The sequence below is a fragment of the Pantherophis guttatus genome, chromosome 1, assembly GCF_059756535.1.
Source record: "Pantherophis guttatus breed Tessera chromosome 1, ASM5975653v1, whole genome shotgun sequence".
NCBI lineage: Eukaryota > Metazoa > Chordata > Lepidosauria > Squamata > Colubridae > Pantherophis > Pantherophis guttatus.
This window is the reverse complement of record NC_142063.1, coordinates 136,325,464-136,351,529: the sequence shown is the minus strand read 5'-3', so window position 1 is coordinate 136,351,529 and position 26,066 is coordinate 136,325,464. Positions and strand designations below refer to the sequence as shown.

The window sequence follows — 26,066 nt, the reverse complement described above, 5'->3', positions numbered from 1 at the left end:
ATATACTCCTCATTTTGTAGGGCCGTGTGTATTACTTCACAATAGGAAGCGTAACTGCTAAATTGCAATTCCATACCACAAATGAATATTATTGGAATTTTGCCTATATTTTAATTAATTTCTTATGCTAAATCATTACCACATAATTTGAGCCTGGTTTTGGATGTGACAGATATAAACTGCAAAACACTTAGGACAATGTTTTAAGTAATATCCTTTTAACAAGTCAAATAAATGTTTTCAAGGTCTATTGATTCATTGTACTTTTGGAGAGAGTAAAGAGTATATTGATTAGGTTATTTACTTCAGTGCTAGACAGCTGACATAAAGATTTCATTAAAGGCAATCGCAAATGAGCCTTGACTGTATCTGAAGCTGTAATTTGTACAGCTCAGTACTATATATAATAAAGGATTATCTGGCAGGCAGTATTTCCAATAGGTTGAGCCATGGTACCTCTTAAATATATTTTACTATTGCATTATTATTCAACATACTTACAAAATGATGTTACAAGAATTTATAAGTGCATGTCCAACCTAATTTAATTTTTGGAGTCCTTGGTGGTCTCTGAGCTTAGTTGTTTGCTTGCAGACATTTCATTAACTGAGTAGGTAACATCATCTATTAATGAGTGTGGGGTTTATACACAGTAGCATGCCCTGCCAGTGTTGATTGGGATATGGTATTTAATTTTAATTTTCTGATAGGTCTGAGTTATATTCCCAGGGTTTTAGAAATGATGCCAGGATTTCAAGCACTGTATATTAGAAAGATATAAAAATTGATGATTTGTGTGTGTGTGTATCAACTTAGTGAAAGGTGAAGTTTCACAATTACCCAGATTTGTAGACTAGATTTCATGTTTTTATCACCTATCAAGTGCTTCCCAAGGACCTGAGACAGGCAGATGTGATTGTTTGATGGTGTAAAAGGCTCATCACAGGATGTAAGCTGTACCAAGTAAAGCTGTCTTTTGCAACTGACTGATGATGATTTTGTCAATGTTGATGCTGTTCAAGTGCTGCTCCAGATGTTTTGGGATTTGGGATAATAATATGTGTGGGTAATCTACAGTTAAATTCATAATCTAAGAGTGGAAGAAACTTAAAAATTCAAGTCCCAGTAAGGACCTAAAAATTATTAAAGTAGAGTTGAAGAATATAGGCAGTTCTAAGCAGAGTGAGCTTTTTGTAAAATTAGGGTGTTCAGGTCTGATAAATTCAATATTTCCAGATCTGAGGAAGTCGTTTAGATATCGCTCTGAGGGCTCCAGCAATTACTATTTTATTATTAGTATTATTGTTGTTTTATTCTCAGAAGAGAGAAAACAGAAACCTTTAACCAAAAATATGAAGGAAATTCAGATTGTTTATGATTAAAATTCTACAACTAAAATTAAATGATTCAATTAATGTTTTTTTTTTTATTTGTCATTTCACAGTTGGATGTATTGGACAGATTGGGAAGAAGATGAAATAGATGATAGTATGGGAAGAATTGAGAAAGCATGGATGGATGGTAACAACCGTCAAATATTTGTAACATTAAAGATGTTGTGGCCAAATGGATTAACTCTGGATTATCAAAATAATATATTGTACTGGTGCGATGCCTATTATGATCATATTGAAAGAATATACCTGAATGGAAGTGACCGCAAGGTAAAAGAAAATATAATACTTTTCCCCCCAGATTCCACATTTAGTGAATTATCTTGCTACTTTGTTTATTCCCTTTCTCTTTAAGGCTGCCTATTGATTATCTGACTATTGGATTATTTTGTGGGCGAAGGGAGGGAGGGAGGGAGGGAGAATGGGAGCAAAGAAGGAAGGAAGGGAGGGAGGGAGAGAGAAAGGGAGTGAGGAAGGAAGGGAGAGATGGAGGGAGGGAGGGAAGAAGGGGGAAATATTTATTCATTTCAGAAGGTAAAAAGGTTTTTCTAATCATTATTTTACTGTACATGAGATCAAGACACAAAAATCCATGTTGTCTAATATTACCCCTAACCCTAACCCCTGTAATTGGGGTATTTTAAATGTTTGGGGTTTTAAATCGGCCAAATCTATGTAATTATTTTAATTTTTAATTATTGTTGTGTGTTGTGTTTTTAAATTGGCTGTACACCGCCCTGAATCCTTCGGGAGAAGGGCGGTATAGAAATAAAATTATTTATTTATTTATTTATTATTTATTTATTAATTATCTTAATATATTTGGCCATAGTAGTACATGACATCATATATCAGCATTTTTAGACACTTAAAAAAAATGTCTCACATGAATATATACACTCATTCAGTAGAATGTAAGAAAGATGGTCCCAAATAAGATAGGCAAAAGCCATTACTAAAGTGATGATGAAAAAAAACAACAACAACTTAGGCCCATAAGAAGGAGACAATGTGTGGAAGAAATTTAAATGAACACCTTCCTAATTCACTTAGGTATAAGAAGGGGAAGAGGTACAGCACATTCAAACTTGCAAGATTCTGCTATTATAGCCATTCTCAATAAAAGTAGTTTCAGTTTTTGATTCAGATGTTGATTCCTGGTTTGATTTATTCAGTAGGGTTGACATGTATGCACACACAAATTTACATGTACTATAAGACAATTTATGTATGAACTTTTCATTTTTTTTTTTTACTATCCATATAATTAGATAGAAAAAATGGTATGTAAGAGATCGCTTTCTGTATCTCAAATATGTCTTACGCTTTTTGTTGTTTTCATATGGTGAGTAGAGGTACTATTTTTATTTCTTATTGGACCAAGTCTCTATCTGCGTGGCCAAATAATGTTATACAGGAGAAAACCTAGTCTCAGGTGTTACAGTTTTATTCGGCCTAGAATTTAACAATTCCTATCAAATTGATGGTGCTATTTTTACACAGCTAATGATCTGTGCTGAAATATATTTTATGATGTTTATTTTGTATTTAGTCTATTTTTAATTATGTACATTGCATAGATATGCTCTGTATAATTGCCAATGTTCAGTGATTTTTATCTCTCCAATTTGTGTGCACTGAATTTAGTTACAGATAGAGCTGTTAAAATAATAGTTGCAATAACTTGTGAAAAAACTGATTGTACTACATTGTACCCAAATGTAGTAAACTTGGGTACATCAGTTATCAGTGCCTTCCATCTAGAATTAGTGATCCAAATCATTAGAGTTTGTTTCTAGGGTTACCAATAATGGATAATTAGTTAATCATGTACCTCAAGGTCTAATCAAGTCATCACTTACTATTTTTATTTTGTAGGATTAATGCTATGCCATAGATCTCTTTCTCCATACACACATACACACACACACACACACACACACACACACGCACACACCTGCGAATAGGACTGCCAGTGATTGAACATCCTTACTCAAAGTAATGGAAGACAATGGCAGTTTTGATCTAATAGACCTGAAGCCCCAGTTTGATCTAATAGACCTGAAGGCCAATATAAGGAAATTGTTTAAAAAGAGAACGTATAAGTTTTCTACATATTGCAGTTTCTTTTTGTTTCATTTTATACAGAAAAAAACCACATCTTTTTCCATCCCTCAGTTAATCTCTGAACACTATTTATACCCTTGGATGAAATTAAGCAATGTTTTGTGTCTATGTGGTCAAGTAGTCCATTGAATTTGTACAAATGGTTTTTCAGTACATTTTTCTAAGGTATAACAACGTTAGTCAGTACCTATTAGTAATCTAAGTATATATGCATATCATGTTGGTGTGGATTTTTGTTAGAAAAATGAATTAGAATAGTGAAATTGTAATAATTAATAAGATATTTGAGAGGAATGTATCAGCCTTAGAATCCCAAGGTGCTTTTTTAGGAGGCAATTGGACTTTCTTGTTTTTTCTTTGAGGACGTTTTACTTCTCATCCAAGAAGGTTCTTCAGCTCTGACAGAATATTGGGGAAAAGCTGAAGAAGCTTCTTGGATGAGAAATGAAACATCCTCAAAGAAAAAAAAAAAGAAAATCCAATTGCCTCCTAAAAAAATAACCTTTGGAACAACCATGACCTCAATGACTGAGAATTTCTACAGCTTTAGAGATAGATCCGTTAAATTATTTTCTAGCAGGATGAAATGGAGGAATATTTTCTCTTTCTCCCCAACCTTTAAAAATTTGACAAATAAAATTAGGAAATAGGTTTATTATCCGAAGATATTTAAATTGGTGCTTTAGAGATTGGAGTAGATTTGTTTTTTGTAAAGAAGACTTTAAATATATTTGCACACACATAAAATCAAACATTCACATTTTTCTTAATTTCTGATTAAATGTGAAGGCATGTAGTGATATATTGAATGCTACAACTATTTAATGTCAATCAACTGCAGGTGGTCTACAGTGGAAAAGAATTGAATCATCCATTTGGACTATCACATCATAGAAATTATATTTTCTGGACAGATTATATGAATGGCTCTATTTTCCAACTGGATTTGATATCTAGAAATGTGACTCTTCTGAAAAGTGAGAGATCCCCTCTCTTTGGGTTGCAGATTTATGATCCCCAGAAGCAACAAGGTATTGAAAATAACATTTTCTGCATTCACACCATGCAGCACTTAAATCATTGTAGTTATAGAAAGAGTAAACGTTCAACATTGCTTCAGACTTTCCCTTCAATCTGCTGTGAACACACTAATCCATTAGATGTGAAATTAATTCTAAGTACTAAGTCAATGCAGATGTGTAAGGTATATTTAGTGAAAGATAATTGCCACTTGTCATCACTGAAATAAACATGGGTTAGTTTTGAAAAAGATTTTGCAAGATCCGTTGATGCAGTGATGCATACAAATCATCTCTTAAAATCATAAAATAAGTATATCTTCCATATCTTCTTCTGCTGCTATTGCTTTGGAAGTTACCTCTAGCTGCTCTACATGTGTAAACTTTTGAGTTAATCGTCAACATCATGTATTACATTGTATTCAATAGAAATTTCATAAAACTAATTTTACAGAATTTGGCTATTAATTATGATTGTTATATTATTATTGTTGTTATTATTATTATTATTATTATTATTATTATTATTATTAATCTTTTTTAAACATGAAACTCAGTTAACTGAACATTTAAAAATGTATCACAAATACAATTGTCTGGTGCTAATGGTTGATACGGGTTGCTGCCAGCGTCCTACCATGTTTCCCTGAAAATAAGACCCTGTCTTATTTTCTTTTGGACCCTAAAATAAGGGCTTGGCCTTATTATTGGGGAGTCTTATTATTTTGGGGGTGCAGGAGGCCCAGGCGGCCTGTGCACTCACAGCTGGGAGTCCGGGGGAGAGACGCTCGATTCGTGCACTTCCATCAAGCCCCTCCCCTCCCACAGGGTGTGTGTGTAGAATGCGAGCAGCGAGTGTCTGTCCCCAGCCACTGCTCACGCACCTCCCAGGCCTCACCATGTCGATGTGGGCAAAGCCGTTGAGCACCAGATCCTTGAGCTCATATCCAATTCCACCGGCGTCCACCACCAGCACCAACATAGAAGCCACAGCCTGGGCCAGCTCTCCCTGCAGGCTACAGCTCCAGCCATCACCATAGAGTGGGAAGCACACTGCCAGAGCAGCCACTGCCCTGGCTGGGGTTTGGAAGCTGCAGAGGCAGAGTTTGGGGGAGAAAAAGAAAGATTCTGCTGCTTTCCTTGCATGCAGCCAAAAGCAGAAGCAGCAGAAGTCTTTCTTTCTGTCCCCCAAACTCTGCCTCTGAGGCTTCCAAACCACAGCCAGGGAAGTTGCCGCTCTGGGAGTGTGCTTCCCATTCTATGGTGATGGTGGCCTGAGGCCTCCCCTTCTCCCCTGCTCCTCTCCACTCTGATTGCCCAAGTGTTGACTGACCAGAGCACCTACTGGTAAGCCCGCAGGTTCAGTTTACTTTAACCAGGCACCCAGCAGTGAGACACCGGGCAGCCGTGCCGAGTGCAGCGCTGATAGACACAGCTTGGCCAGCCCAGCGATGGCCAACGCTCCTCACCCACGGCTGTGCTTGGCCACCAGTGGCCGCCCCACAAAGGAAGCTCTGGGGTGGCAATGCTTGCACTGGGGCTGCTGTGGTGGGTGCTTGGTAGTGCAGGCTATGCGGACATGGCACCTGGGTGCAGGAGCAAAAGCGGGTGGGCCACCACCATGGAGCAGGAGCAGGCACTCAAGGTCTACGGTTGGTGCCACGGGCAGCAAAAAGGGCATGGGGTTCAGGAGTTTGCAGTGATGTGGCTGCCTTGAGAGGGTTGGGGGGGGGAAGAGAGACCTGTGTGTGTGAGAGAGAGAGAGAGAAAGAGAGAGAGAGTGGGGCTTATTTTGGGGGCAGGACGTATATTTAGGCCCACTCCAAAAATCAGACTTGGCCTTATTTTTGGGACATGTTCTATTTTCGGGGAAACATGGTAGTTTCAACGAAGTATCTTCTTAAAACATATGATGTTCCGAGTAGCACAGTTTTTTGACAGTAATGACAGTATACACAGCAAACGAGATAACCATGCTGGATTTCGTATCACAAATCACTAGTCGAACACTTCCCAAGCTATTATTATTATTATTATTATTATTATTATTATTATTATTATTATTTTATTAATTTATTGGTTTGATTTATATGCCAACCTTCTCCGGAGACTCAGGTCGGTTTACAATGCGTTAAGCAATAGCCTTCATACTTTTGTATATACCTGCTTAGTAGGGCTTTTGGCCCCCCCAAGCGGTGTTCTTTTTTATACAAAGTCAGCTTATTGCCCCCACAATCTGGGTCCTCATTTTACCTACCTTGAAAGGATGGAAGGCTGAGTCAACCTTGAGCCTGGTGAGATTTGAACTTGCAGTAATTGCAGGGAGCTGGTGTTACTTAACAGCACTTTAGCCTGCTGCACCACCAATATTATTATTATTATTTATTTTATTCATTAAACATGAAACTCAAATTATTATTATTATTACTATTACTATTATTATTATTATTATTATTATTATTATTATTATTATTGATCTCTGGAGGGCTCGGGACAGGGGTTGTTCCTCTGTCCTGGTCCTATTAGATCTCTCAGCGGCTTTTGATACCATCGACCATGGTATCATGCTGCACCGGCTGGAAGAGTTAGGGGTGGGGGGCACCGTGTTGCGGTGGTTCTCCTCCTTTCTCTCTGACCGCTTGCAGTCTGTGTTGGCGGGGGGGCAGAGGTCAACCCCGAGGCCCCTTGTATGTGGGGTGCCACAAGGGTCGGTCCTCTCGCCCCTTCTGTTCAACATTTATGTCAAGCTGCTGGGTGAGATCATCCGTTGTTTCGGGTGAAGTACCACCAGTACGCTGACGACACCCAGCTGTACATCTCCACCCTGGACCACCCCAATGATGCCCTTGAAGTGATGTCCCAGTGCCTGGAGGCTGTATGGATCTGGATGGGGAGAAACAGACTCAGGCTCAACCCATCCAAGACCGAGTGTCTGTGGTTTCTGACATCCCGATATAGTCAGTTGGTGCCATCACTGACTATTGGGGGTGAGTCGTTGGCCCCCACAGAGAGGGCTCACAACTTGGGTGTCCTCCTGGACTCACAGCTGTCTTTAGAAGGGCATCTGACGGCTGTGGCCGGGAGGGCATTTTATCGGGTTTGTCTGATTCACCAGTTGTGTCCCTTTCTGGATCGGGATTCGTTAAATATGGTCACTCATGCCCTTGTCATTTCCTGCCTGGACTACTGCAATGCTCTCTACATGGGGCTCCCCTTGAGGAGCACCCAGAGGCTCCAGCTGGTCCAGAATGCAGCCGCGCAGGTGGTTATGGGAGTGATGTGGTGCTCCCATGTGACCCCCCTCCTGCACGAGCTGCACTGGCTCCCAGTGGTCTTCTGGGTGTGCTTCAAGGTTTTGGTTACCACCTTTAGAGCACTCCATGGTCTAGGACCGGGGTGTCTACGAGACCGCCTTTTGCCACCAGTAGCCTCTCACCGACCAGTCCGCTCCCACAGAGAGGGGCTTCTTAGGGTGCTGTCGGTCAAACAGTGTTGACCGGCGGCCCCCAGGGGGAGAGCCTTCTCTGTGGGAGCACCTGCCATCTGGAACGAGCTCCCCCCAGAGATACGGAGGATCACTGATATGCGCGCTTTCCACCGTGCCCTCAAAACATTCCTATTCCAGCAAGCCGGCCTGGCCTAACCTCTTTTTTAAACTGTTTTTTAAAATTTTTTAAATTTTAAATTTGCCGTATAAAAATTGGGGTTTTAAAATTTGTTTTCTGGGCCAAATTATTTAATCATATTTTAATGGTTTTTTAACATTAGAATTACATGTATTTTATCTTTTGGCTGTTCACCGCCCTGAGTCCTTCGGGAGTAGGGCAGTATATAAATTCAATAAACTATAACTAACTAACTTATTATTATTATTATTATTATTATTATTATTATTATTATATAAGATATCAACTATTTGCTGAAGATCATCACACAACTTGTTTTATTTTCCAGAAGTCAAGCTATAAATCAAACACATTGTAAGCCGCCCTGAGTCTTCAGAGAAGGGCGGCATATAAATCAAATTTAAAAAAAAAAAACAATAAATAAATCTCAATATTATCCTCAATAAAGAGTATGAAAACGTTTGAGTTTTCTAAAAAATCTTCTGTAGGTAACAGAAAATGTACAAATGGAAAGTTACAAAAACAAATGATGGCAGGACTTGTGAAAAAATTCTAAAATTTGCCTGATGTTATATCCATGAGGTATAGAATTGGATCATCGGTCCTTAGTGCTCCCTGAGCTTGGTTGTTTTCTTGCAGATGTTTCATTACCCAAACTAGGTAACATCATTAGTGCAGTTATGATGTTACCTAGTTTGGATAATGAAATGTTTGCATGAAAACAATCAAGCTCAGAGAGCACCAAAGATCCCACAGTTCAACTTTGAACTACAAATATTCTCCTGTATTAGAATTGAGTCAGTCTGGAAGGGGAATTATGGATTGAATATAATCTGTCAGAGCATTAGTAGTGGGATTTATTCAGTGGAATGCCCTTTCCAGAAAAGTATGACACTTCCTCTAATCTCTTGCTGTCAGAATATTGGAGTGTTGTTAGTTTGGATAACTTTCACATACCGAGAAAAATAGTGCTTTGCTATAGTTAGTCTTCAAACTTACCTGTTGCTTTTTTAGATCTGATTGTTATTTGATTTTATATTTATTGGGCTGGATACCCATATAATGATAATTACAGATGTCACTTTAGCTACAGCCAGCCATTTAAAAAACACAGCATTGGCTTTACGTTTTTGTATTTTCTCTGATTTGTTTGGTTTGTTAATACATTATTCATCAATATATAAAATATTGATATAAAGATATATATTGAGAATGAATCAAAGGCTTAAAATACTGAGTTGTTTGTTCTGTGTTATCTAAGAGTTTTTCAGACTTCACAATTCAGATTATTTTTAGTGTGGCCATTAGTGACATGTATAGTATCCACTCAATCTCAAAGAAATCTAAAAGCATCATTAAGAGAATTAATGGGAACAGTTCTGTCTTTTAGTTAATTTAAAAAAAACTTCTTGTAAAAATTCATTTATACTTTAGTCAACGATTTCCATATGTACACATCCATCAAGACTTGTAGTAGTAGTTATATGCTTCAAAAATCTGAGTATTGATTTGGATTTAAAAATGTATATAACATGTTCTTCCCTAAACAATTGCACAAGAAATTCAATCTGAATTAAGTAGCAGAAGTAGTAATAAAGAGCCTGAATGTCCTTGTTTTGTCACCTGGGGTTAAAAGGAAATTAATTAGCATGACTTCATCTTGAGTAACAGGTTACATATGTGCTATTTTAAGTATTTTCCTTATTAAAGTACGTGCTTCCCTCCCCATTTTAGATTTTGTTATTACTTCTTGGACATTTATTTAAAAAAATAAATTACTCTAAATAGGTAATAATAGATCTCTCATTTAACCTTCCGCCAGGACATCAATTAGGAAATTGGAGGGTGGAGCTTTTGTTGTCTATCTGGAATAATGAGGTGCTGTTATTCCCTCTGGATTATGCTGTTTATTAAAGTACTATGTTAATTTTTAAAAACTTCTTTATACTTAAAAAAGTCCCAAAATATTGGACTTGGGCAGCTTAGAAATGTAAATATAGATAAATCTACATCTCAAATGTCATTATTCCTGGTTATGTCCTTATGTTGAGGGGTCCACCAGGAGGAGCAAAGAAGCAATTTTATGTATATTAGGCCATTTCAAAAAGAAGCTTTTCAGTGTATACCTAAAATTGTGTCTTAGTAGCAGGGATGTCAAACTCATGTCATCATGGCGGCATCACGTGATGTATCAGGACTTTTTTTCTCCTTCGCTAAACTGGGCATGGGTGTGGCCAGTGCATGATGCATCTGGCCCGTGGGCCAGGAGTTTGACAGCCCTGCTTAGTAAGAAGCAATGTGGCAGCAGTAGTGAGCATTGCATTTCTATGATCTGCAATATAATGATTCCAAGTTTTAGAAATCAAGATGCATTAAACAAACATACAAAATGTTATGAATGATGTTTGGTGTTAAGGAGTAGAAGTTATGTACTACTCTTCCTGTTGGTATCAGGTCATTTCCTAGTGAAAAAAACTAAAATCATGATATAATAAATTAAACTCTGTTTTCATAAGGATCTACTGCAAAGCATGTTTTTTTCCCATACTGAGAATTTTATATGAAATGCTACGGTCTTCCTTACAAAAAAATGTCCCAATTGCATACAATTATTAACACTATAAATATACAGTACATTCCCAGATCTATTGTACACAAAGCTTTTCAAAATAATAGAGCATCAGTAGTCTGAATAATATGAATAATTGAACAAAGGTCTGAGCAGACCGTAAGACCTGGAGAATTCATTGACTATCAGCAATTCTTTTAAAAGTAGACTGGAATTTAGTTGGTTGTGGTCATGAAGAATTTTTAAACAATGCCTTTGGTCCCCAATTGATAGGATGATTGACTTCATTTATTTCCTTCTTTTCCTGCAATCCCCAGGAAAGTTACTGTTTTGTATATGAATGAGAAGGAAGGTCTACAGACAAGCATAGCATTAAAAGATTGGAGGGTATCTTGTCTAAAAGTCAAAACAAAACAACCCAAACCCAACAATACTATTGGTTTTGTAAATAATGAATGCGATACAGGTCCCTCGTTCAATGAACATAGAATTTAATTTTAGCTAGAACATGGGAAATATTATTGGGATAGCAGAAAGATAGATACAAAGGTAAGGCAAAATTAACAAGGGATGAATATAAGCAAGTATACATATGTGTACTTGTGTCTCACATTGATCGTGTTTGAGAGAATGGTATACTCGATACATAAATGAATATGAAAATGCAATCAGTGTTGCCTAAAAACTATTATGAAGCTTCTGATAGTCATATTGATTCTAAGGCTAAGTAATAAAGTTGAATCAATATGGATATACCTAGCAGCTGTGCTTCACACTAATAGTCAATGGTATAGAACAATCTAAATCAAGCCCTATTGACACAATTCTGAATAGCTAAATAGTTACGCTAAATAGTATTATGGAGCTTGTAAATATATAAGGTCTCTCTAATATTTGGTTTGTGGAATTAATTGGGCAAGTTCCAAACCAATGAGAAAGGCTTTCAGTCAGGTTTAGCTATTCTGTCAAACTAATACTAACATGCTTCTGAACTTTCACTGATGCTGTTGAAATGTTCCTCCTCAGGGAACAAAAAAGAAAAACATTATTGGATTTGGCCTGAATGTTGTGGCTTGGATGAATGAAAGATTGTTCTTCAAATTCCTTAGATGTTCTAAGAACAGAACAGAAACATCAATTTTAATCTCCAAAATAGATTCAGGTAGAATTTAGTGAACACACTAGCAACATACAGTACATATATATATATATTTTTAAAAAAGAACAACCCATAGATGTTGATGACATTTCTGTGTATATTTCTGCACTATTACTCAACAAAGGCAGGTAATAATACATATCGTTTTTCATGTTTCACTACATATTTAAGAAGTCAATTCTTCCCCATTCATTTTTCAAATATTCTACCATACTTAAAGTGATTTAAAAAAGTGAACCAAGAATGTAAATGAATCAGCAATGCATTCCATTTTCCTTGATATGTTTGCTTATTTATTTATTTATGCAGTCTATATGATGGTATGCTTGCATCAGTTCATCTTTGGAAATGTCTCAGCAGCTGCAGGCGGGAATGGGGGGATGTATTGAAAGCCTGAGACTTTGATCTTCTTGCTTAATCATCCTGTTAGTGATTCCACTGAAATCTCCACAAAGTGTAAACCAACCCCCTTCACCTGTCCTGTTGGTGGTAATAACAAAATTTAGTTAGATTTGTTTGTCTGTCTTTAAAAAAAGGAAATACCTTTGTACAAAATGTGATATGTCTTTCTGATCATGGACAAAGAGGAAGGTTGAGGTGCAAATAAAATAAACAGAATGTTTCCCTGTGGATTGCAAGTGTAAAAGATAAGACTGTCGGAAAGTGCATTGATCCAAACAGTATGCCTGCAGAGAATGTTCTCATGTTTTTCTACCCACCTTTTCATCATGTTGCTTGGGATATTTTTATTGAAGGTTGTTTTTTTTTCCTTGTTTTTTTTTTAATTCCAGGTGACAACGCATGCCGTATTAATAATGGAGGCTGCAGTATCCTGTGTTTAGTGATACCTGGAGGCAGAATGTGCGCTTGTGCTGATAATCATCATTTGGAGGAAAACAGTACAACCTGCATGTGTATGATCTTCATGAGAAAATTTTGTATTTCTCCTGTAGGAAAGATAGTCAGAGTAATAACTATACACTATAAAAAGGGCAGGATTCACCAACATCAAGCAGATAAAAAGCCCAGCATTTTGCATTAAGCAGTTTTCATTCTCTTGGGAATTCGTATGATGTGAAGAAAATGCTTCTGAGAAATGTAATAGAAATTCAGAATGACAATTGCTTAATTACTTATAGATGAGAAATTCACATGTGTATAAAACTTCTTTTTTTAACAAAGAATCTTTTAAAAAAGAATAGTGGAAGGCTGAAAAAGCTTTCTTACTCGCAATCCTTCTGCTCATCTCCAGCACTCTTCTGCTCGTAATGAGAAGGTGAAAAGGATTGCGGTAGAGATACAACTGGGGCATCATCCAGCGTTGTGCAAAGACATCCTGGATTCTGCTTCCCATTTAGTAATGGCAATTAATCTAGGAGAATCCCCAAATTGTGGACCACATGCTTTAAGGCAAATGCAGAAAGGCACAACAGAACCAACAAAACTGTGATGGGTGAACCCCACCTTACTACCATAGATACATACTGTAATATGAAATGAAGAATTAAATTACCTCAATGGTAATTTGTTAGATAATTTGACCTAAAAAAGGTGAAAAGCAGTATTGTTTCTTTTTCCTTTTCCTTTTCCTTTTCCTTTTCCTTTTCCTTTTCCTTTTCCTTTTCCTTTTCCCTTTCCCTTTCCCTTTCCCTTCCCTTTCCCTTTCCCTTCCCTTCCCCTCCCCTCCCGTTCCTTTCCTTTCCTTTCCTTTCCTTTCCTTTCCTTTCCTTTCCTTTCCTTTCCTTTCCTTTCCTTTCCTTTCCTTCCCTTCCCTTCCCTTCCCTTCCCTTCCCTTCCCTTCCCTTCCCATCCCATCCCTTCCCTTCCCTTCCCTTCCCTTCCCTTCCCTTCCCTTCCCTTCCCTTCCCTTCCCTTCCCTTCCCTATGAAAAGCTAAAGTTGCCAGTGTGTCCTCCAGAACTGGACTTACTTAAACAGGATTAATTATGAAAGGCTAGAAAATGGAATATAGTGAGTTCTTACTCCTACCTCAAAGTCAAAGTCATTTTGGGCAAGTTAATCTCCAGCCCTAGGAAGGAAGCAATAACAAGCCAAACTATAGGAATCTGTCCAGGCAGCTGCCTAGAGTGAAAAATGACTTGAAAGAATCCTTTTCCCCTTTCCCCTTTCCTTATTTTTTACACAATAGCATAGCCTTATTGAAACTGTTTCTTTCTTGGCTTGTAAGTATATTGTGAAGAAAAGAAGATAATAATGTCTAAACGTTGACACACTCATTATTTCATTGATGCTTGCTAACTCCTCTTTGTGGTGTAAGTTTTTCAGTCATCATTAGCTGGACTTAGTAAGATCCAAAAATAGCTTTTTAGATATGATTTTTAAAAGTTTCTTAAGGATTATCTTCCTACATATTTTTAAATAGATCGTTGAAGTGTTTTTTTTTTCCCTCCCTTCACTTTGGATGCAATTGTACGGGCATCCAGCTGGTAAATGCTCAGTTCCATCCAATCTCATTGACTTTATCCCAAATCAAGGGATTACAGCAGGTGTTTCAAGCCTGTGGGCCGGATGCATCACTCGCAGGCCATGCCCCCCAGCTCCGCAAAGGGAAAAAACATCACGATAAGTCACGTTACGGCAATGTGATGCCGCGAGTTTGACACCCGTGGATTAAAGGGTCATAAAAAGGGAGTTTATGTGGGATACAATCTTCCCAATATCTTAAAAGTTTCATGAAATTTGTGCATATGTAAAATAAATAATAAAGATACCTATAATTTTAGCCTTTTTGATTTTATGTTCAGCTGACCAATACAGTTAAACACAAATTATCTCATCCAATACTAACAAATCATTATTTTATATATAATGTGAGTTGCTGCCAGTTGTTTAGCTGGTGTTGGTCTTCATATGCATCACATTTATTCCAAGAACCTGGGATATCATAAAGTACTGGCATAAATACTTCCAAAAATCCCTGCAGAAAATAATGATAAACCATGTTTATATTACTGTCCACAAAACTACAGTGATGTGTCTGTGTACTTACCAGAAGAGCTCAATTTGAGAGCATCTTTACTTTTATCATATGTGTTAGTTATTGGATGAATCAGTATGTATCTAAGACCACCAAATGTTGTGATGTATGTAAAATGACACAAATGGTAACATAATTAAAGGAAAAAGTATTTCCTTTAATATTTTAGTAGTGCAAATACAGATTTGTTTGCTAACATGAAACAAATTTAATGATATGTTGCACCATAAGCTACTTTAAAACCAAACTAAACTGAAGATGAAATAACAGACAATTTAGTCAAAATATTTATTTAGTTTGAGGAACATATATCTTGTTCTTCAGCGTACAATTAATTATAGTTTTAATATTTCCCAAGTTCTTGAATAGCAGATTGATTGATCCAATTTATATGGCTGCCATCTGCCTTAAAAAAAACCACCTGGTGACCACCACTGTCAACACCAAAAGTGAATATTTCATTAAAAAAAAAAAAAAAAGCAAACTGAGGTCTAATACAATGTCCACAATCACCAATCACTTATTTTCATACTGGAGCTCACACTGATGTGGGCATATAATATCACTAATATCCTGGTCTCAGTGCCAAGGGGAAGAGCATAAATTGACAGATCTGACAATACTTTTGAGAGTCCCAAAGCATGTCCTGAAGTATGTCTATGGAGATTCAAAGGTGCTTTTTCAAGAGGCAACTGGATTTTCTGATTTTTTTGAAGTCATTTCACTTCTCACCCAAGAAGCTTCTTCAACTCTGACTGGATGGTGGGGAATGGAAGGATTTACATTCCTTGCAGACAGCTGTCATTTGCATTCTTTTAGCAAGTTGTTAAGGCCACCTGGAGGTTTACCTATGTCATCAGGGTCATCTGAGTGGTGTAAATTGATGTAGAGCCTTCTTGGAACTGTTGAAAGGACTGTGTTGTAGATTGGAGATAGACGATATTATATCCCTCCTCCTCTGTTGAGAGAGGGCTGTTCAATTTTGACATATATGGCCTCTTTAACCCCTTCTTCAAACCTGAAGTAATTCTGTGTAACCCTTTAAGAAAATAGCAATAGTTTGACAAAAGCTTAACCTGATAGGAAATTTTTACCAAACACAGGTAGTCCTCAATTTATGACCACAACTGAGCCCAAAATTTATGTTGCTAAATGAAAAATTTTGCCCCATTTTATGACTTTTCTTGCCACATTTGTCAAATGAATCACTGCAGTTGCTAAATTAGTAATCCGGTTGTTAAGTGAACCTGACTTCCCCATTGACTTTGCTTGTTAGAAGGTTGCAAAAGGTGATCACATGACCTGGGACACTGCAACCATCATAAATGTGATTTAAGCACCCAAATGTAAATCATGTGATGCTGATCACATGATGCTGATCGGGATGCTGCAACGGTCTTAGGTGTGAAAAATGGCCATAAGTCACTTTTTAAAGTGCCACTATAACGTCGAACGGTCACTAAGAGAACTGTTGTAAGTCCAGGACTACCTGTAAATAAACAAAGAATTAAAGGCCAAAAAAAAAAAAAAAAAGCACTGAAAACAATTAAAGAAATCAGCTATATGTGCCTCTAGGGACCACCAAATAGAATTATTTTGAATTTGGAATATTTACTAAGAATTGAAACATTTAAAAATCTTCATTGCAAATAATAATAATAATAATAATAATAGGTTTCTATTAACAATAATGTGTCCTATTTGTATCTTTGTCCCTTTAGTTAATTCTGAAGAAGTATTACCTAAGTTATGCAAAGTGGGTGAATTTCAGTGCAGGAACAAACACTGCATCCAAGATGGCTGGCGATGTGATGGTGATGATGATTGCCTGGACGGCTCTGATGAACATTCAGACATTTGTTGTATGTATCTGTGAATAATATGAGCTATAGTGTCTATTTGTTTCAGCTGTTGTTATGAGAGTTTAGATATAATGTATTCAAAAAATGTAAACAACTAAAGGAAATGAAAATAAAATAAATGTGAAAATAAATCATGTAATTATTGGACCACATAGACATGCATTTGCTTTATATTCTACTGGAAGAGCACTGCTTCAGAACGTGAATAATGCCAATGATTTAAAAATCTAATGTGTTTGCTTTGATCAAATGCCCTCTGACCTTGTTTTGTTGCTGGGCCAGATGCAAACTGCTTGCAAATGAAGATAATCAATTTAAATATATTGAGGATAGAATTACTTGCAGAAAATAGCTAAATATTTCAATGCTTCTTGGTAATATTTTAAGGAGTCTAAAAAATAAACATAGGTTTGGAAAAGGATTTTTTTTTTTACAGCTTTATAACATGTTAAAGTAAGCCAAAGGAAATAAATCACAATACAAACAATAGTATTGTGTTTTTCAGATGTTTCAGAAATGGCAATTATTTATGTAATACATGACAGCAACAGTGTGCAGGATCTTTGTTTCCATGAAGTTTTAAACTTTTTCCAACTTTTTAAAAAGTTATAATGAGAAGAGATAGTGCAGTTCCATAGTGTTATGTATAAGACCTATATCAATCTTTCCCAGAAGATCAAACATACATTTTCAGAACCCTGTTTTTCCTACCCCATGGGGGGAGGGGATTTGCAAATACTTTAACACTCAAGTATTCATCTCCTTTCTCAACCCTTTCAAACTTGCATTTAAATGTTGATTGTGATGCCTAATATTTTGTCACAGTGGTTTGGAGGTACTATGTGATTTTATTGGTTACTTTTATGGAAAAAGGTTTTCAAAATACTTTTAAGTTTAAATTTAATTTAAATTAAATATTTTAAAATACCATCCGACCATACTTCTACAGTCCAAATAAAATCCCAATGTTCTCACCAGCAAGTCAATATCTCATTCACTCTTAGCATACAGCTGGATGTCATGTAGAGGATGGTGTCTTAGCATACAATTGGTGGTAATTCCACTCTAGAACTTGTATCCATATCTAGTTATTGTGATTATCTGGCTGAGGAGGTTCAAACTTATGCAGAACAGCAGTGGAAACAGTACATCCCCTTGATATATGGCACAGTTGATGGCCACTTGTGTGAACTGTCTTAGATTGACTTAGTGTTTGTTATCTTCAGTTCTTGAGGAAGGTACTTAGTGGTCTTGTTGACTCTATATAACACTAAGCATTCACATATACATTTCTGCAGGATTGAGTTGTAGTCAACCCAGGCTATGCTCAGATAAGCCTTTCTAGATACTGAGTTTTAGGTGACTGCTCTATCTCTGAGCAACTGGGGTTTTGATCTTCTGGTGTTGTCTCAATGCCTTTCTGAGCTTTGCTCATGTACCTTTCTCAACCCTTTCAAACTTGCATTTAAATGTTGATTGTGATGGTACTGTAGCTTGGTGACTATGATGTGTGATAGAACTTTCCATTTTGCGAAGAGGCAAATTATTGACTGGTAGTTGGATGGAGTTGAATCCTTGTGGAGGTCTTTCGTGATCAACTTTGTTCTTCCTTGTGTTAATCGGTCTAGATGGGAGGCTGCTACTAGCAGCTGATTCATCTTTGCTGTTAGGCATCCATGCCTAAATTTCTGTAGCCAGTAGATATAGATCCTCTCTGGCCAAGTGCTGTCCAGCTCTTCCAGTTCTTGAGCTGCCATTGGATGTCTGCTACTATAATGGTGACTGGTTCCAATCTGGGAGATGTCTATGGTCTGCTCTCAGGTCTTGCAGCCACTTTGCATTGATGTTATGTGCCTTCTCTTTAATCCATATGTTCTTCCACCATATTCAGTTTCTGCTACTGGTGGCTCTGCTGTTACTATATTATTGCACTGCAATTGGGAGTACACCTTGATGGTTCTTTGGAGAACCCGGCATTTATCTTCTTGGCGTCTGCTTCTCTGGTGTACTTCCTTAGCCTGATAGCTAATGCTGAGCCTTTTTAAGCAATTTATAGGGTTTCATCTATAGTAGGGATTGTTGTGAGGGCTTTATTGGCATATTCTAGCATACTATCTGATGGTACTTCTCCACTGAGCAGATACCAGGGGTGAAATCCAGCAGGTTCAGACCGGTTCTGGAGAACCAGTAGTGGAAATTTTGAGCAGTTTGGAGAACCGGCAAATACTACCTCTGGCTGGCCCCAGAGTGGGGTGGGAATGAGGATTTTACAGTATCCTTCCCCTGGAGTGAGGTAGGAATGGAGATTTTGCAGTATCCTTCCCCTGCCACACCAACCAAGCCATGCCCACAGAACCGGTAGTAAAAAAAATTGGATTTCACCACTGGCAGATACTGTATGCATACTGTATATGTGTGTGTGTTTGTGTGTATCCATATCTCTATCTCTATCTCTATCTCTATCTCTATCTCTATCTCTATCTCTATCTCTATCTCTATCTCTATCTCTATCTATCTATCTATCTATCTATCTATCTATCTATCTATCTATCTATCTAGAGAGTGGGGAGAGAGAGAGAGAGAGAGGAGAGAGAGAGAGAGAGAAGTTTTGATTGGAAGAAAGTAAAGCATTTAAATGAAGAATGAAAGCATTAGTGAAGAATTAGGTTAGCATGACCAGAGGAAAAGATCAAAAATATAAATAATCCATAGAGAATCAATACCATCCAACACTAGGTTAAGTATAATTAAGCCTTTTGTGGACTTAAAATTTTGTATCTTCTCCATATTAACTTAAAGCTTTTGTCCTTTATTTTATTTGTTTCTGGTCTCCTTATAGTAAGGGATATTTTTTATCCATCGTTTCATAGTTTGTTCTAAGATTAAAAAAAGAAAAGAAAATGCTAAACATTTATTGTCTCTTTTTTCAGAGTATACAATTTATTATAAGACATATTTACAGTGGATTGTAATGGTTGTTGCTGAATATAAAAGGTATTATTATTATGTCTTCCAGTTAATCATAGTTGTCCTGACAATCAATTTAAATGCCATAATAACCGATGCATCCCTAAGAGATGGCTTTGTGATGGAGCAAATGATTGTGGTAACAATGAAGATGAATCAAATGAGACTTGTGCAGGTAAAAAGAAACAATCAAACAAATCAAGCACATTTCCTGGTGATTATGTTTGATCTTAAGCCTCTGTTGAGTATGTTCGGATCCAAAATTTTGGTCTGAAGTAAACCAAGCCATTACTGGTTACCATCAATTTTAAATATTTAAACAGCAACCATGTTGTTTCTAACATGGTTGCTGTTTTACTTAATCTTGTTAATTGGCTCTACTTTACTAAGTAATTTCATCTGTCCATATGGACTAATTCATTATTGGTCTAGTAGTAGAAGCATATGCTTTTCTCCTCTCCGCACTCACTTCTGGAGTTTGACATTTAGCAGGTATGTTGTGAGATACTGTTATGAGTCAGGCCATAGATTAATTGCCATGTAAACTTTTGGTAATGAAAAGACCTAATAATTATTAACCATATTCTCTCTGTATAACACATTTCAATCTCGGCAGCTTTGCAGAATAACATGTACAGGCAAGAGATTTCCAGACTAGAGATGGTAGTTATGGAAACACTCAGTAATTGGTTGGCCTCATGGGAAGGATGGAAAGAAAAATCTATGGATTTAACAAAATATAATTTTAAGAGAAAGCCAGTTTGTTTAAGGTATGAGACTAGAAACTGGGAGAATGTGAGTTCTAGTCCTTCCTTAGGTACCAAGTTAGCTGGGTGACATTGGGCCAGTCACTCTCAGCCCTTGGAAGAGGCAATGGTAAAACCATTTCTGAAAAACCTTGTCAAAAAAAGTGCAGGGACTAGTCCATGTAGTTTCAAGGAGTCAAAACTGATTTAAAGGCACTGTTATTATTATTTTAAAAGAGGGAAAATGTAATGGAAAGCTGAATGTTTCCTTTGGCTTCATTTTTGTTGCAATAATATCTAGCTGAACTGTGACCATGACACATCTGTTAAGTCTTACCTAAGAGCTACATTGAACTGTATAAAACCAGGAGATCTTGCTGAGCCTTGCTCAGAGAAACCTGAGAGTACTTCCTAATCAGCACCAATGAGATGGCACTGCTCATTGTGTTCTTATGTGGGGATGTCATGGCACAGTGGCTTAATGACACTAGAACTGCTGGCCAGAACTGGTCTGCGCTCCAGCGGTTTAAGCCCAGCTTTCTGAGATGAGGTTAGCTGCTGTCTACCCAGCCGTTTGAAAGCATGCAATATTGCAAATAGATAAATGGGTACCACTTCAGTGGAGGAAGCCTAGCTGCATTCATGCTTGCAGGGAGTGGGAGCCGGCATTGGACCTGGCCAGACATGAGGCAATGCAATACAATGTGAAATGAAACTGGCAGAGGAGCCCAGAAGAGCTAGCAACCTGAGTGCTGCTAGTCAGCTGGTGTAAGCTAATTTGCCCCCCGTAGTGCACCTAGGATAGGCATGCAAGGGCTGAACAGAATGAACTAGCAATTTAGGACTGCATTGTGTCTAGCATTTGTAAATTTCCCTAACGTTGTATGACATATGACATATGATAGATGATAGATAGATAGATAGATAGATAGATAGATAGATAGATAGATAGATAGACAGACAGACAGACAGATAGAGTAAGTAAGTAAGTAAGTAAGTAAGTAAGTAAGTAAGTAAGTAAGTAAGTAAGTAAATGAAGAATTCTGATGGTGTCTATTCAAATTTTTTTATTGTATTTGCTCTCAGGCAGTTTTTCTCACTATTTTCTGAATTCCTTTCCTAGCAACATTTAGCATCTTCATTGCTGATAGGATTTTTATTTTTTGTTAAAAAAAATAAGGATTCCCAAGCTTATTAAGACTAGATAATTAAAATATAATCTTAAACTTGTCTTACTTTTTTATTCAAAAAATAAGAGAATCAGGCTTGTTAATTAAGATTTTTTTAGTTACTTCTAATTATCATATAATTATAAATTGTAAAGTTGGATCTTGGAAAGTATCTAGTCCAACCCAGTACTCTAGTGCTATCCACCAGATAGCCATCTACCCTTTCTATAAATATTTTCAGTGAAGTAGATTCTTTTGTCTTCTGAGGCAGATTCTTTCCTTGTTGAATAATTTGTTATAAAAAGCTTCATGATTTACCACCAAAAATGAAATCCCTTGTTTCTTGTCATGCATTCTGGAACAACTCTGAACAATTCTGTTCTAGTAGTTCCTATTTTTGAAGACAATCATCATATCTCTCTGCAGTCTCTCTCCTTTTTTTTTTTTCTGTAGGCTACATACATCTGAAACTGTTTAGTTTATAAGCTTTTCCTTCTTTATCTTCTTGGTTGCTCCCCACTATACCAGCTCCAGTTTATCAATATCCTTCCTAAATTATGATATCAAGAAGTGGATGCAATCTACTAGGCATTGCATGAGCAACAGCAACAGAGAGGAGCATTAAGTGTCTTGGTTTTAACAATATATTTCTGTTGATTCAGTGCAAAACTGCATTTGCTTTTTTTGCAGTTACACTCATTGTTGTCTCATAATTCAACTTGTGTTCCACTGTTGTTCTGTACAGTTCCTTTCATCCTATACTCATGTCTGTGATTTTTCTTACCCAAGTCAAGGGTTTTACATTTTTCCCTCTTAAAATATATATTTCATGGTTTTTGCTCATTGTTCCAGTTTGATATTCAGTGCTAACCTGTAAGGCAGACATTCTCAATAGAGACCTGACAATTATTTAAATAGTTCCTCAAGGGTATAAAGATTTTAAAAAAAGCTATTCTAATGTAGTTAATATCCCCCCAATTTTGTATCATCTGAAAAACTCACCTTTCTTTGTTGTGCTTTTTTGATGATGTTTTTGATGTTAGGTCTTCATTTTAAATCTTAAGATACGATAGAACCTAGAAACTTGAAGGTCTCTACTGTTGATACTGTGTTGTCTAGTATTGTAAGAGGTGGTAGTATAAGAGGGTTTCTCCTAAAGTCTACCATCATTTCTACGGTTTTGAGTATATTTCTTTAGTATATTTATAATATTGTGTGTGTGTGTGTGTGTGTGTGAGGGGTGAAATTTGACCACCTCGGCCCACCTCGGTTCGCTGAACTGAACTGATTTAAATCTCCCTCCCTGCAAGCTGCAAGCCTTGGCATGTTGGCTTGAGAGGCTTCGGCAGCGAAGCGAGCAACCGGCCGCACTCGCCCTCTCAACACTGCAGCAAAAGCCACTCGAGTCACTGACACTTGATTTGATTTGATTTGATTTATTAGATTTCTATACTGCCCTTCTCCCGAAGGACTCAGGGCGGTGAACAGCCATATTAAAACACATATAAATATACAAAATTTAAAACAATTTAAAATTGAAAATATAAAAATTTGGCCCATAGATTAAAACACACATACACCCATTCTAAAATTTGTATTAGGCCAGACCGGCTTGCTGGAACAAGAGGGTCTTCAAGGCGTGGCGAAAGGTACGCAGGTCGGGGATGAGACAAATCTCAAGAGGCAGCTCATTCCAGAGGGCTGGTGCCCCCACAAAGAAGGCTCTCCCCCTGGGTGTTGCCAGTCGGCATTGTCTGGCCGACGGCGCCCTGAGGAGCCCCTCGCTATGAGAGTGTATTGGCCAGTGGGAGGCTGTTGCTGGCAGCAGGCGGTCTCGTATATACCTCAGTCCTAAGCCATGGAGCACTTTAAAGGTGGTGACCAACACCTTGAATCGCATTCGGAAGATCACTGGGAGCCAGTGCAGCTCGTGCAGGAGGGGTGTTAGGTGGGTGAGCCGAGTCGCCCTCATAACCACCTGCGCGACCGCATTCTGGACCAGTTGGAGCCTCTGAGTGCTCTTCAAGGGGAGCCCCATGTAGAGAGCATTGCAGTAGTCCAGACGTGATGTGACGAGGGCATGAGAGACCGTGCGCAGGGCATCCCAGTCCAGAAAGGGACGCAACTGGTGTATCAGATGAACCTGATAAAAAACTCCCCTGGCCACGGCCATCATATGATCTTCCAAGGACAGCCGTGCATCCAGGAGAACACCCAAGTTGCGAACCCTCTCTGAGGGGGACAAGATCTCATCCCCAATAGTCAGCGAGGGAGCCAGCTGACTATATCGGGACGCCGGAAACCACAGCCACTCGGTCTTGGAAGGGTTGAGTCTGAGCTTGTTCCTCCCCATCCAGATCCCCACGGCCTTCAGGCACCAGGACATCACATCAAGGGCATCATTGGGGTGGTCTGGGGTAGAGATGTACAGCTGAGTATCATCATCGTACTGATGGCACTTCACCCCGAAACCACGGATGATCTCACCCATCGGCTTCACATAAATGTTGAACAGAAGGGGCGAGAGGATCGACCCTTGTGGCACCCCACATATGGCACCTCGGGGTCGACCTCTGTCCCCCTGCCAACACAGACTGTGACCGGTCGGAGAGAAAGGAAGAGAACCACCGCAACACGGTTCCCCCCACCCCAACTCTTCCAACCGGTGCAGCATGATACCATGGTCGATGGTATCAAAAGCCGCTGAGAGGTCTAATAGGACCAGGACAGAGGAACAACCCCTGTCCCAAGCCCTCCAGAGATCATCAACCAACGCGAACAATGCCGTTTCCGTGCTGTACCCAGGCCTGAAGCCCGAATGGAATGGATCCAGATAAACCATTTCATCCAGGTACTGGGGAAGCTGTCGTGCCACCACATTCTCAACAACCTTTGCCACAAAGGGAAGGTTGGAGACTGGAAGATAATTTGCTAACACTGCCGGGTCCAGGGAAGGCTTCTTGAGGAGAGGCCTCACCATTGCCTCTTTCAAGGCGGCGGGAAGGTCACCCTCACTCAATGAAGCATTTATAATCCCTTGGAGCCAGCCTTGTGTCATCTCCCGAGAGGCCAGCACCAACCAGGAGGGACACGGGTCCAATAAATATGTGGCTGTGCTCAGTCTACCCAGAATCCTGTCCACGTCTTCGGGAGTCACAGGATCAAACTCTTCCCAGATAACATTCTCAAGACCTGCCTCCATCAACCCTCCTGAATCTACCCAGTCAGTGTCCAAGTTTTCCCAAATCTGAGCGATTTTGTCATACAGATACTGCACAAAGTCCTCGGCCCTGCCCTTCAAGGGGTCCTCTCGCGCTCCCTGGTGGAGCAGGGAGCAGGTCACTCTAAACAGGGCGGCCGGGCGATTATCTGATGACGCAATAAAAGTGGCAAAATAGTTACATTTTGCCACTTTTATCGCCACTAGGTAAGTCTTAATATGAGATCTTACCAGTGTTCGGTCGGATTCAGAAAGTCTGGCCCTCCAACTGCTCTCCAGGCATCTTTTCTGGTGCTTCATCTCCTTCAGCTCCTTGGTGAACCAAGGAGCCAGGTGAGACCGGCGCCAGGTCAGAGGCCGCAAAGGCATGACCCGATCCAAAGCTCCAGTGGCCACCCTGTCCCAGGCGGCCAGTAGGTCTTCAGTCGAGGCGTGAGCCAGAGCCTCAGGGAATGGCCCAAGCTCCGTCTGGAACCTATCAGGTTCCATCAGGTGACTGGGACAGTACCATCACATCAGTTCCGCCTCCCTGCAGCAGGGTGTGGTGGTTCGAAGGTCAAAGGGAAGGAGCGAGTGATCTGACCATGACAAGGGCTCAGTCGCTATATCCCCTATCTCAAGATCACTCAACCACTGACCAGAGACAAAAACCAAGTCCCTCCGTGTGAGTAGGGCCATGAACTAACTGGGTCAGGTCCATAGCTGTCATGGAAGCCGTGAACTCCCGAGCTGTCTCAAACGTCTCACCGACGGATGGCAAGTTAAAATCCCCCATGACCATAAGCCTGGGAGTATCAACCGCCACCGCGGCTATAACGTTGAGCAGCTCGGGCAGGGCTGCCACCACGTGGCAGGGAGCCAGGTACGTGATCAGCACGCCCATCTGTACCCCATGACCCCACTTCACAAGGAGGGACTCACATCCGGCAGTCTGAGGCACAGTGACCTCCCTCGGCCCAAGACCTTTTTTAATGACAACCGCCACCCCCACCCCTCCCCTGTGACCTTGGCTGATGAAATGCACGAAAACCGGGTGGGCACATTTCAACGAGGGGGACCCCCCTCCTGGCCCAACCAGGTCTCTGTAATACCCGCCAGGTCCACTCCCCCCTCCTGAACAAGATCGCAAATGAGGGGGGCTTTATTTACCACAGACCTGGCATTGCATAACATCAGCCGAAGGCCCAGGCCCTGAGGATCTGTGCAACCTG

At 39.0% G+C, this 26,066-nt stretch overlaps 1 protein-coding gene across 4 annotated transcripts in view; it reads left to right on the top strand.

The window, feature by feature from the left end:
• Positions 1-26,066, top strand: part of LRP1B (LDL receptor related protein 1B) — a 986,195-nt gene that overhangs the window by 710,086 nt on the left and 250,043 nt on the right. For all 4 annotated transcript variants that reach the window (XR_004592513.3, XM_034424500.3, XM_034424507.3 and 1 more), the window contains exons 13-17: positions 1,445-1,664; positions 4,363-4,552; positions 12,686-12,808; positions 16,613-16,753; positions 19,770-19,895. Coding sequence is in view for 3 of the 4 variants with exons in the window: in XM_034424500.3 (XP_034280391.2) it covers positions 1,445-1,664; positions 4,363-4,552; positions 12,686-12,808; positions 16,613-16,753; positions 19,770-19,895 (800 nt within the window). In the remaining variant the exon portion in view is untranslated. The remainder of the gene's footprint in view (positions 1-1,444; positions 1,665-4,362; positions 4,553-12,685; positions 12,809-16,612; positions 16,754-19,769; positions 19,896-26,066) is intronic.